The sequence below is a fragment of the Nothobranchius furzeri genome, chromosome 2 (assembly GCF_043380555.1).
Source record: "Nothobranchius furzeri strain GRZ-AD chromosome 2, NfurGRZ-RIMD1, whole genome shotgun sequence".
Lineage (NCBI taxonomy): Eukaryota > Metazoa > Chordata > Actinopteri > Cyprinodontiformes > Nothobranchiidae > Nothobranchius > Nothobranchius furzeri.
Window position 1 is genome coordinate 4,512,069 of NC_091742.1, and position 14,041 is coordinate 4,526,109.

The 14,041-nt window shown below is 39.3% G+C and overlaps 1 protein-coding gene across 1 annotated transcript in view; it reads right to left on the reverse strand.

Moving 5' to 3' along the window:
* Positions 1-2,047: 2,047 nt before the first annotated feature.
* Positions 2,048-14,041, reverse strand: part of kcnk2b (potassium channel, subfamily K, member 2b) — a 35,533-nt gene continuing 23,539 nt past the window's right edge. The window contains exons 5-7 of the mRNA XM_015947291.3: positions 10,699-10,909; positions 7,352-7,494; positions 2,048-2,544 (exon numbers count right to left, since the gene is read on the reverse strand). Coding sequence (XP_015802777.3) covers positions 2,188-2,544; positions 7,352-7,494; positions 10,699-10,909 — 711 coding nt within the window. The 3' untranslated portion in view covers positions 2,048-2,187. The remainder of the gene's footprint in view (positions 2,545-7,351; positions 7,495-10,698; positions 10,910-14,041) is intronic.

The following is a 14,041-nucleotide window of genomic DNA, read 5'->3' on the forward strand; positions in this document are numbered from 1 at the left end:
TCATCTTAGGTGTATTTTTAAATCCCATTCTTTTACATCAAGGGGCGGGGCATAAAACAGCTTGTTCATGGATTTTGGAGTCACTTTGATCAAGTGACTTCTGAGTTACCTAACAGACATGTGGGAGGAAAACAGCACCGGGAGAAATCTATGGGACAAAAAAGTCAATCTAAGAAAATAATGTACTTGTTCAAAGCTAAATATTTATATTTCAAAAGAAAAAAGTCCTTTCTACTTCTTAACTATTCATTTTTTATGTTTTTGACTCTCTTTTGATTCTTATTTAATTCTGCATTATTCAGACTATCTGGGCTTTTATTCTGAAGGGCGTGTATTGGTTGTGCCCACAGCTCTTTGCTTTTGCTGCATCTTTGTTTTGTTCCTGCTCTATGTTTTTGCTTTTGAAAGAAAGTCTAACAGAAAGCCTAAATAGTCTGAAAAATGCAGAATTAAGTGGGAACCAAATGAATACAATTTGAATCATCATCAAGTATAAATTGTTTCATTTCAAAATGTAAATATTTACTTGCTTCTGAAAATGTCATTTTGGTAGCTTTATTTTGTTATGTTTTGTGTGAAAGTATTTTCTTTTATTTTTGAGTTGATTATTTTGGCACAAATTTTATCCCATACAATGCAGCCCACTTGTATTGGAACCAGCCCCTAGAGGGTGCTCACATACTTGTTGAGTTCACTTATTTATTTATTTATTTATTTATTTATTTCAATGCCAAAAATATTTTCTGAATTCTCAACTTTGGGAGTTTTATTTATTTATTTATTTATTTTTATAAATTTTTGTGGACAATAGGTTAAAAACTTTCAACCATCTAAATTTATTAGAGAATCTCTGGAGTCATAGACACAACCTGAGGTGTCTATTAAAATGTGAAGAAGCTGAAACATCGTGATGCAACATTAAAAGACACTGTCTAAGAAATAATCTCTCAAAAATAAAAACGGGGATCAAAATGATGAGAATGAGGGTGTTTTTTTCTATAAGACTGAGCCAAAAAGAGATTAGATCTATTTTCAGCAGTTTTCTCTCTACTAAAGCCAGAGTAGAGCATCATTTGTTTAGTTCATCTATAAAAGAGCTGCACCCCATTCACCTCTAACGTGTTGCTGTTCCAATGAAAGGTTTTCTGTGGTGTACATTCAGCTTTGACAACAGATCAAATTAGAAAAATCAAAAATCTGACTTAATCCTCCCACAATTTCTTGCTACAGCACCATTTACTCAACGGTTCATTCAGATGGAAAGTGCTAAAACATAAACTTGTGTCTCAGACAAGAATTAGTAAAAGAAAACAAAAGTGCTCCTTTTACACTCTGACCAGCATGAAGACCTGAACGACTTCCTCTTCTGTCAGACAAACACAATTATTACTTTGGTAGATAAATGTTTGATGAGAAAGCGCAACATGTCAAGAGACCGTTTCTTTCTGCACACTGAGACGTGTAATGAATCCCTAAATCATTAGTCTTTCCTCTCGTTTGTCAAGAATCCTTTTTCACTTTCTGGAGGATCCTTTGGAAATAATAAAAAAATATTCCAGTTTAGCCAAGCCGAGAGACGAAGCTCAGCCTTTCACGCATCCTCACATGTTCAGAGTGGTTTTCAGTAAGGCACCAGTGGATTGTTCCTTTAGATAAATGGCTGAATGTTGCTCATTATGGAACTAAAATGTCAGCATTTGTCTCTTTAGTGACAGCACACTAAGTGGTAAATGCAAGGCATATAAATTCTTATTGAAATAGAAAGATAACCAAAAGTGACATTCCTTTTTCGTGTTAATGCAAAGCTGCAGCCTGTAAAGTAGGTTTTAAGTGTGAGGGTCCTCGATATGATCCGGATTTTTCCGGAAATCCATCAGGAAGGGAGCACAAATGCTTCTATTGCTTCCAGTGATCGGATGTTTTTCACTCTGCTGAAACAATACCATGTTTCAGTCAGGAAAACAAGTTCCACTTCGTTCAGCTTCTAACTCAGCTGCAGAGAAGTTTGGCAGGGAAGTAATTAACACCAGACTCCATTCGTCAATTAATGCAACTGGGAGGATTATTTTTTTTTGTGTGTTTGAAATGTAAAAACGCCCAAAAGTACACAACTCTGTGACTCTGCCTGTCCGGCTCAGAGTCATGAGTGTGTTTGATGAACTGCTCACGATCTAGTCAAGAAGCTCCTCATTTTAGGTTTTCGATGATGGCTATCTCCTGCCTGTTGGCGTAGTCCGGGCTGAGACCGTTCAGACAAAAGCTGCCATTCCTGGTCAGAGCTCCCGGGACGGGACTGAGAGAGAGTGTCAAGTTAGACAAGGTCTCTCTGTCCTCGCACAGGTTAGCTGACAGCGTCCTCTTGCTGGGGGTCATTTCCTGGCTCATCGATGTGTTGATTCCAAGTTCGGACGAGAGCTTGCGCTTGATGGACGCAGCTCGCTGGAACCTGTCGTAAATGTCGACGCTGAGGCGTCTGCGGGTTTCTTTGAACTCTGCTGATACGTTGGCTGTCCATTCCGCGGCGTGCGCGCGGAATTCTCCAACCTACAGGGGCAGAATAAAAAACCATGTCAGTAAGTGAATGAACATGTTCCTCTCTGTTAATATCAAAGGAAAACAACAATAATAAATATGGTTTCTTCCTGTCTTTCTATACACGTGTTTATTTGTAGGTTCAAACATAAACAATTTGGGGTTTTTTTCATTCAAGGAACTTTAAAAGTTCAAAATGAAAACTATGGAATACCAAGCCTTTAAATGAGGGGAAGACAATCCTGGTCCTGGCGTGCCACTATCCAGCATGTTTTAGTTTTTTCCCTATTCCAACACACCTGATTTAAATCAGTAGGTGATTAACAGGCTTCTGCAGTGCTCGATTACTTGGTGAACAGGTACTGTATATGAACCAGTCAGTTGGGTGTGTTGGAGCTAAAACATGCTGGATAGTGGCACTCCGGCACCAGGATTGCCTACCCGGTGTTGCGAGCGATGAAACTAGTTCACAAAAAGCTCCATGGATTTTCTTCTGGAGGGTCATTAGAACCTTTATTGTCCTGATTATAATGTGAGATGGATCTATAGTTCAAAATGTCAAAAATAAAGAACCACCCATCCATCCATCCTCCTCTTATTTGGAGTCAGGTCACGGGGGCGGCAACCTAAGCAGAGAGGCCCAGACTTCCCTCTCCCCAGCCACTTGGGTCATCTCCTCTGTGGGAATCCCAAGGCGTTCCCTGCCCAGCCGAGCAACACATTCCCTCCAGCGTGTTTTTATTTGGGTCTCCTCCCGGTTGGACGTGCTTGAAAAACCTTACCAGAAAGGCATCCAGGATGCATCCTAACCACATGCCTGAGCCACCTCAACAGGCTCCTCTCGATGTGGATGAGCAGCGGATCTACTCCGAGCCCCTCCCAGATGACCAAGCATCTCCCCCTATCTCTAAGGGAGAGCCCAGACACCCTGAGGAGAAAACAAATTTTGGCTACTTGCCTCTACAATCTCATTCTTTTGGTCATTACCCAAAGCATCTGACCATAGATGAGGGTTGGACCGTAGATCACCGGTAAACCCAGAGCTTTGCCTTTTCAGCTCAGCTTTCTTCATTACAACAGACCAGTTAAACACCTGCATCACTGCAGATGCAGCACCAATCCGCCTATTGATGTTGTGCCCCATCTTTCCCTCACTCATGAACAAAACCCCGAGATACTTCAACTCCTCTACTTGAGGCAGGACCTCATCCCTCTACCATTTTCCTTTGTATTTATTTATTTATTTTGGAAATGTAATGAATCTCGTCATTTTAAAGCAATTACGAGTTATTGTACGTGCATAAAAATTACTGATTTCTTTAACAGACACGACCTCACTAATGTCACCAATAATTAAAGCGGTTACTCTGAGATCATAAATGGCATGTTCGTAAATCTCCACAGACAGCTGTTGAACTGCTCTTCCCTCAAGTGCTTTTCCACGTTTCTTGCTTCGGGATCTAATTAGTGAGCAACGTGAAAGAACCTTCGTTTGGTATCGCGGTAATCTATTGTAAGGGCTGGGTTTTATGGAAAACAAGGAATCAACTAAATAAACGAGTTCTGGGGGGTTGATCAAGTGTAGGCTGGTTTGATTCGGGTTGTCATTTAGAGAAAGAATCTAATTATTACTTTGTGGCAGGGAATAAAATCAGGAGAACTTTTTTATTTTGAAAGGTTATTATGGTTCCAACTGCCACTAAAACATCCTCCCACCCTTCAGTAATCCCGTCTTATTGAACAGTGGAGAACATACTCTCTATCTTAGGCCCTGTCCACACGTAGCCGGGGATCTGCCAAAACGTAGATATTTTTCTACGTTTTGGCCTGTCATCCACACGAAAACGGAGTTTTTTCACACGAAAACGGATCTTTTTAAAAACTCCGGCCAAAGTGAAGATCTGCGTTTTCTCCGTTTTGGGTGTCTGCGTGTGGACGGACAAAACCGGAGTTCTAAGGTCCGCAACGTTACTTTCCGCGACAAAAAATGCTGACATCACGTGTGCGATCTGTGTTTACACTAGCCGACAGCATGGATGCCCTCAGAGCTGCGCTCGCTTTATTAATTGTCCAAGCTCTTTTTGCTTGTTTGTTTTTGCAAGCGGGATTACTGCTCCTTGCGGAAGACCACAGACGAAGGACGAGGTTAAGAACGGGGGAAGTACTGCCGCCTACAGGTCTGGCATGTCCTTAACAACGTATTTATCCGGTTACGTGTGGACAGAGTTTATTTTTTTTACGAGGTGGTGTGGATGCAAGGTTTTGGAGGGGCGGATATTCGTTTTAAAAAAAAACCTGGCTACGTGTGGACTAGGCCTTATAGTTCATCCTTTATTATTGAAGGTTTTAACCTTCAGATTGCATCAGGTCTCCTTTTCCAAGCTGTTTTATTTATTTATCAGCCTTTCAGATGAAGCAGGAGGTGAAGAGGCACTTGAATTGAAATGTATGGTTTGTGTGAGAGAGAGAGTGTGTGTGTGTGTGTCACGTTTGAAGAAAACAAATCCCACTTCTCTGTCTTCTTGTTTTCTCTGGCTGCTCATCATCAGCGTTCCTCCCTTCCAGCAACCTCCCATTGAAAACCTGATTCTCTGCACAGCCTCCACTGCTCTGCGCTTAATCATGTCAGTGGATTTGAGGAACTCCATTTTATCCAAATAGTCATTGCACTTAATTCTGTCTGAAATAAAGAAACAAGATGTGGAGGGTTTCAGCAGGAGAACATATGCCTTCAGACGGTCTACATATAAATTGTGAAACTGCCAGAACATCTCGTTACTCAGCTCCAGCAAACACTACGTGTGAGGCGGTATTTACTTCGCAGAGCAAAGCCCGGATGAATACCCATCAGTTTTCAGATTCATGCCTCGAGGACAGAACTGGCAAAAACAATGGGGTCAGTTTAGGTCTGAGACTACCTGAGTGAACTTTCTGCAAATGTCTGTCTACCTAGAATGTTATATTTGTGCCCTTTAGGCTGGTAAACAGGGGATTAGGGTTCAAGAGACAGCAGCAGCTGGAACATTAAACAGAATGCAACAGCGAAGTGTCCTATAAACACAGACATTTGGAAATAAAGTGTGTTTGTGTGTGAATGGTACAAACGATCACCATCTTACTTAGATGGCTTCCTGAACAACCTCCTTTTGGAAAAAAAAAGCCATGACTGATGAGCTAACCACTAGTCTGAGTGCAGCCGAGACCAACGTGTGACTTATGAAATGTTATTTTATAAACTTTCCATCTGTCAATTAAGCATTGCACAACTACTCTCTCATTCACGCATTTTTAAACAGCTTTTCCTCAGTAGGGTCGTGGGGAGATGGTGCCTAATGGTGCGTTCGATCTGTCTTCGGAACTCAAATCCCGACTTCAGAGTAGGAAAAATCAAACGCCCCCCAAAGTCAGACCCCCCAGTCGGAAACTCGGAAGAATTTCTGAATCTAACCTTGAACCTCCGTATCAACAACAGTACATTTTTGTTGAAATGTGTTTATTTTAAAAGACCCCCTTAAAAGAGTGCGTTTAAAATCAATGTTACATTTAGCGCTTGCAACTGAAAACTTCTCTCTTTAAATATATTTTGAAGATGAGATTTATATGTGTTTATTAGTCATCTGTGTTTGTTGAGCGCTAACAAATCAACAGTTTTCTAGGGCATCTTCAACTACGGTAACCAGAACGTGGTTAACTTGGGTGTGATGTCATTCCCAGACACGAGTTCTGACTTCCGAGGTAATTCGAACGCACCATACCTCCAGCAGTCATCGAGCAAGAAGTGGAGGACACCCTAATTGTGTCTTTAGTCCGTCACTGGTTGGCTTTTGATGGTTATTTTCAAACCTAAATATCCCTGGTAATAGCAAAACTCAACACTTCTGGTGCATGCAGGAATCAATTCTGAAGGGCTTATTGCTAAATGCTTGTGAATAACTATTTAAAGTAACAATATATAGTTTTTTAAACTTTATTCTAGAGCTTTAACATTGATCTCGGTAATTGTTGAGTTAGAAACTTGACCAGTTTCATTTTAACAGCAGTCTGCAGCCCTCTGCTGACCAAAAACTTCACTAGACAGTTCTATGGAGCGGGTAGGTCTTCTGGAGGCGCTCTCTACCTGCTTTACGGCTGCTAGCTGTAATACTAACAGTTAGCATTTTCAGTTTGCCAATGATCAATAAAAAGGACAAGAAAAAGAAAAATAAGAAGTTTGCTTTTTCTGTTGGCATCATGGCGGGGCCTGGAAGTAAAAGTAAGAGAGTAATATCTGTGGAGGCGAAGCAAAGAGCTAAAACCAGAGTGAACTCTGGCGTGGCCTACGCTAGTTTGAGAGCGCTAAAGGAGGCTACAAAACCACGGACTGATGGTGACCTGGCTTTGTTGCTATACTGGATTTGTAAGTAATAATATTTTTTGTCCAACAGTGTCGCTTTTTTTTACTTTATGGTTTATTTCAGTATGAGTTGGCTCATGGTAGCATTAGTTCGTTGTTAGCACTAGCTACAGCAGGCAGCTGCAGGGTTGTTTACAACAGTTGTAATTCCACATTCAACCAGTAGGGTGGAGGAGCAGGTAAACGCTCAGATGTGAAGTAAAAAAAAAACAATAATATTTGCATGAACAGTAATGCTTTGGTCTTGTGTTTGGAATGTCCATTAGATCCCCAGTTCTGTTGAGACTATCCAGGAAGCTATCTTCAACAGGTAAAATGATAATCTTTTCAACTTTCACAACTAAAGTTGCATCAATCAGCTTGAAAAATGGATGCTTTAATTTACCTAATTTACTTTTTCTTTGGTTCTACCAGAACATCACCTACCTCCTCTTTAGTTTTCTTGGAGATGACTCGGAACCAGTCCCCGATCATGCTGAGAACTGCAGCAAAATACGCCAATCCGACCAGAATCCAGAACAACACCACAGGTTTGTAGTAGTCGCGGTCCTTAAGACTCTGTGATCCACCTACACAGCAAATATAAAAATTTTGCAGAAACATGACTTCTTTTTCATCGTTGCCCAGTGCTGATCGTGTGACTTGATGCACCAAGCTAAATAACATTTTCTTCATCCCTTAATGAGCCTCTGTGTCATTTTCAGACTGTCGTGAATCTGTTTACAGGTCTGCTTTTTAATAGGTGGAAGCTTCAGGCTCATTTCTAAGTACAACCACTTTGTTGGAATATCTTAAGAAGACAAATGACATAAAAGAATAAAATTGTTACATTTAAGTTATATAATTTTCATTCATTTCCTGGAAATCCAATTATGTGACATCTGTGCACTAATCATTAAAACTCAGTTTGGCTCTTGCTGTGCTGGAAATTGGTCTGATTACTTGTAAGAATTTAATTTTATGTTTCCGACTGTGAATCATTGTCACTGAAAAATAAGTAAAAAAAAAATTATTTTAATACAGACAAACAGCGACTCCAAAACTCAAAGATTGTTGATCATAAATACACTTTAAAACACAAAAAATAGCTTACGTTTAAAAATCCAGATTTGTTTTTTTAAGAGCATTTTTAATGAGCTATTAAAGGAAGCGTTTATCGGGAGTTGAGGTTAATAACTTGACTGTAACTGCTGCTGGTGGAGTAATTTAATCTGTAATCATTAAACCTGCTCAGAGAAATTTAATCTGGCAGCTTAGTGTTTGTAGTTGCTTTCCTTTTGTTATCAGAGAATGTAAACTTCAACTAACCACCTGCAGCATACACACCCAAATGATGTTCTTTGGTCCTATGATTTATTTCTTCACAAGTATAATCAATCAGATTATATACATTTTTTTCAATATGTAAGAATAAAAACACCACTGATCACATAATTTTGCAGCAAACAGGGAAAAGGTGTTTGATGTTCTGGGAAAAATAAGCTAAATTGAAACTGGAAATTATTAAGATTGCTTTCAAATAACATGTCATCATTTGGGAAAGGGGGAAACGTGTTGAGCTGCACATGAAGTGTTAGCTCCTGGCGCTGACGCGGGCACAAAGGCTTTAATTTAATGTTGCTTTCAAAGAAAAGGCCACAGTCTGATCTTTGCACAGATGGCATAGGCACCAGTCTGACTCACTGTGCTAAATTTAAAATTCCAAATAGAAAGTTTCAAAGGAATGGCAAACTCTGATGAATGAGACGTCCTAGTCAGCATGTAATTGAACATAAGGGCAGTTTTCAGCAGACGCCTTCTGTGGCTCAGATTAGAGGTTGTGAGCTTTCTTTATTTAAATCCAAAGTTCAGGAGAAGGAGAGAAGGAGAAGGTGGGCTAATTTCAGGATGAGTGGAAACTGTAGCTAATGTGTTTAGTCAGATGTAATATTAGGATTTTCATGAATTAGTCAAAATGTTAAATATTTGAATAATTTTTTTGTTCTTATTCTTTTAATTTAAATCAAAACCATTGATCATCCTTTTTATTTGTTAGGATTTAATTAAAGAAATGTTTGAAAAACAGGAAGTATTAAAAGGATAGGTTGTATTTTTGGAAGTAGGGTGTCTGTTGTGATCTTAGTTTAAAAATCAGGATGACTTTCTCAAGCTAGTAGCTAATCACAGAAATTAAACTTTAAAGAAGGTGTACAATCTTTAATTCAATACATCTGCTGTATGGTTTTCAACATTGAAATGGTGTCAAATTATGTATTTGAATCTTTTTTACTTAAAACACACCAGCAAAATTTTTACAACAAAATCTCCTTGCTGTATTTTCATCTTTTTGACACCTGAATTTAACTGCTGAAATGTCTCCTCAGCCTTCATTAGTGTCTACAGGAGTGGTTCATCACTAAATCAAACAAATCAGCTATGCTCACGATCTTCTAAAACATGCGAGAAACATGCTGGAAGCAGACTCCAGCGCTGGTATATCGGCTCAACTTTACTAAGTTCAACAGTAGGGAACCCGCCACTCTGAAGTTGCAAGTCCAGTATTCTGGCCACAGGGGGCGGTGGGGGTCTGAGTGTTATTTCATTAACACCGTAAAAGGTCATTTTAGCACATACTGGCTCAAGAAAATTATTTCAAAATTATGAAAAGTTGCATAATGTCCCTTTCATTGAGCCGTTTACATGTAGATGAATTTGGGTAGCTATTGCATCATCTGGGTTCTTCAGCACGATTGGAACTGGTTTGCCTTCAGCAATTCTAACACTGAAGTCAATCTATTTAGGGCAAAGGTTCGGCTTTCTGATGTGCATGAATGATGTAAAAAGCTACAATCAAACATTCGGTTTGACTTCTGTGGATTTTTTGAGGTATCAATTTATCATGATGTTGTAAATTTGTTCTTAAAGTTAACCCTCTTCTTATCAGCCTTTAGCTGGATTCCCTGTCAGATTTCCTCCCGCTATTCCAAGCTGAGATCCCCCTGACGGCTTTTTACTGCTGGAAAGACTAAAACAACTCAAAGAAAACTCACTTCAAAAGACCTGAAACTGTTCCAATCAATCCACAAAATGTTAAGAAATATTTCATCCATTTTCCACTTGGAATTAAGTGTTAGAAGTCAAAAGGTCCTTAAAACAGAACACCAATATCCTGTGAAGTACGTATTTAAAACCCAGTACCTCTGTCCTTTCATTAGTCAGTTTGAATTTGTCCAGGCTTTAAATCCAACTCGTCATGACCAAAATAATTATCTTTATAGAAAAAAATTCAAATACTCTATTCTGACAAGTGCTGCATTTTTCTTTTCTTGAACTGAAACAAATCACTTGACAAATACTGCTGGAACATTTTGAAAACAATATAGTTTTTTTTTTTTTTGTATGTTGGTTTCTGCTGATTGAATTTCATTCCTTTAGTGAAGTAGTGATGCTTTTCGGAGACTGCAGAGCATTAAACACATGAAATGTGATTTTGCACATAAGCAGCTGCTTTTTTTTTCCTTGTGTGTATTTTGGTTTGAATAAGTCAAACCAGCTGCATTTGTCTAGCAGAAAGAGCATCAAGATCCTGTAGCATGAAGCATATCCGGAGTGTGAAAATGATCCTGCACATTTAGGTTGCACACTGATGTGTTCCAGCGTGAGTGTTGAACAAATGCCACCGATTTTTACAGAGAAGGAAATAATTGCAGGCTGAAGAATCACTCAGCGATTAATACCCTGGTTCTTCTCGAGGTGGCAGAATGAAAAAGACGAATAAAAAAGAAACCACGTACCCTCACTTATGTGACTCTTTTCTCCTGCGACAAAGTCTCCAAAACCGATGGTGGTGAGGGTGATGACCACAAAGTAGATGGACTCCAGCGTGCTCCAGTCTTCGATGTATTTAAAGATGACAGCTGGCAGGGCCACGAAGATGAGGCACCCGAAAAGGATGAAGAGCAGGGTCGAGATGACACGGATCTTTGTCTGGCTGACGTTCCACTTCTGGATATAGAAAAGATATGGAAGCAGAAAGGAAGCTTTAAAGAGCGGGTTCACAGATAAACTGTTTTTTACTTGTTCTTTTTGATATAAGATCAGTCACTCTGAGTTTCACTCGCAGACTCAACGTGAGAATCGTCTTGTACCGCTTTTTCTGGAATTAGTCGCCAATAGAAAATAGACGGAGAAACGCTCAGATCTGGAAAAACCACTGAGATGTACGTCCAGTGTTGGGAAAGTTACTTAAAAAGTGATAAGTTTTGGTTACTAGTTACTTCATCAAAAATGTAACTGAGTTAGTCACCGAGTTACAATAATAAGCAGGAAAAGTAACTATTATGTAAATTTTTGATAAAAAATATGCTAGAAAATTAGATCCAGTCTCCATAGAACTTCTTTTTTTAAATGATCACAACACTAAAATATAAATGACTAAATAGAATGGAACATAAGAAAACATAAAACTGAATAAATGAAATGAATGGGTACCTAACAGGAGGAACTAGAAACAGCAAACATTACACTAATGTCCTGCTGTCATGTCAAGAAAGGTACAGCTGCAGAGCTGCAGAGCAGATTCACACCTGCAGCAGTGGATCTGCAGACCTCAGAGTCTGCAGCCATAACTGTGCACTACTTCCTCATTCCTCTCTGGCTGCGATGCGTTTGGATGTAACATCCACCCTTTTAACTCTCAATAAGATGACAGCTTCAACACACCTCACTTCTGAATTAAAGAAACACACACATTTTTATCAGTAACAGAAACGGTGTTATGACAGAAAAAGACAGTAATTAATTAGATTACACGCTACTGAAAAAAATAACTCCCGTTAGTAACACCTTTGTTTAAACGCCGTCATTCCCATCACTGTTTATGTCACACTGTAAATTAGCATTCATGGACTCACCCAGCTTGGCTCGCGGCGAGAAAGGCTGGCTAGATTTTTGCAGCCAGGAAAAAAAAGCAGCGCACGCTTCAGCTAGTAGAAGCTAACTGTTAGCATTAGCAACTCCACAATGGCAAAGCAGGTTAGGGTTTCATTTGACGTACTGAAATCTGTTTATCCCAGCTTTAATTAAAAAAACAATAGGTCTGAGTAAACCTAACAGGTTGTTTATTACATTGGTTGTTCTATTTTATTAGTTACTGATGTCCCTTTGTCCCTCCTAGCAACACGTGGTGTTTTCTAATATCCTAAACATCAAACTTCAGAGTTCTTGTGACATTGTTTTCCCACTCAGTGATGAGTCATGTGACTTATGATAGCTGTCACCTGCTGTAAACAGTATATTAGTACTAGATTTGGATCTGCGATGGTGTTGTGACTCTGCAAACCGCTGTATCATGTACATGCTGTCAATCTCCGGGCTGCTTTTTCCACCTGAAGTGACCGCTTTCAGCTGGTTTCACGCTTCAAACATCGTGTCCTTTTCCTCTCAGGTCATGTAAGCTTTATGCACATTGTGTTTGAGGGGAAGCATGAAGAGCAGATGGACCTCAGATCAATGTTTCACATCCTTGCTGCACAAAGATAAAGTAGTGAAATAAGCCTTACTTGAATAGAATTAGCTGAAAACGAAGCATTATTTTACTCTGAAGGGCACTAATGAGCTGATGTTGCAGTTAGGCATCTTCACTACACAGCAGTGACTTTAAAAATCCATCTGTTTCTATTGTCCAAACGACCCTCGGACCTCCCTTTCCCTCCACAGGGAGCAACAAACCCCACAATGAATCAATATCAAGCTGCTGCTGAGTGTCTTAGGCTTGAAAAACAGCTTCTGCTAGTGCTTTTACACTCAGGAAATGTTTCAGGAAACTGATTTACCTGCACAATACAGAAATTTCTATGGAGGTGATTTATATCACATGTACTGTAATGACAGATTTTGATGATATTTTAGATTCACCAGTACATGTGAGCACAAGGCTTCAGCTCTTTTTAACGTGTGCATACATGCATTTCAATAAATCTGGTCTCTAGTATAAATTGTTGTTCTCTGTAGAAAAAAATGCGCTGGCATTCCTGTTTGATGAAGTTGTAGTTAGTTTGAAGAGAGGGGGGTACACCACAGCAGGATTTTGGGTCTTGGTCATTAATATTCATGATTTTCTGACATCTTGCCTCTGATTGGCTGACAGCAACACCACTCTTCCACTGCCTCTGTTTGCTTTGCAACATTTTATCTCCACAAAAAACACAAGTCTGAAGGAGTTCTGCCGTGTTGTGGAGATGTTAATGCTAATGGTTAGCTTCTAGTAGCCGAGACACGCTCTGCTCTCTCCTGGACGCTAAATCAACAACAGCTTTCCTCGTGAGATACAAGACAGTGTGACGTAGATCTGTGTGGCTTTTTCTGACTCGAGCGTTTCCCTCAAATTTGAGTTTTGTTTATGTCTTTAAAATCAGCTGTTTTAGGAAGTTTTCACAGAAGCAAAATCATACCCCCTACAGATTAGGTCTTCTAACAGCCGTTCTACCTTTAAGTCTCCTTTAAAAACCTACCTTTTCACCCTTGCTTTTAAAAAAAACTGATTTCTACGTTCATTTATTTTACCTAGGGTCTACTGAATATTTGTCAGTGTTTTTATCATTTTATTGTTCTGGTTGTCTGTGCACAGCACTTTGTGCAATCTCTGATTTTTGTTAATATGCTATATAAATAAACTTGACATTGACTTACTCAAAAATGCTTTGCTTCTCCTTGTAAGGGTGCAATCAGCCATTAGGTTTTGATCTATTGATTCCACATTAGCCTCTAGAGCATTCCTTGGCTCTAGTTCATCTGGTGATGGCACCTGAGTGGAAGCCATCATTTTCACTGCAAGGGTAAGCACCCACTCTGGGATGAAGTGAAATGTCCTTTTGGAAAGTTGTTTTTAAATGAATATAGCTGTTAAAATCTATTTTATTTAGCCCTATAAATAAGGGATCCTTTAACACAAAGTCAAGGACCAGTTTGTACAGATGAACAATGATAAATACTTTTACACATTTTTTGTTTATAAAATAACTTATCATTTTATATGTAAAAAATACATTTAATCATGTTTACTTTTGTTAGCTTTGTTTTTTTTCCCACTCAGCCTCAGTCGTTAATTGTGCACACCTGTTTTCAATCAGCTCACCT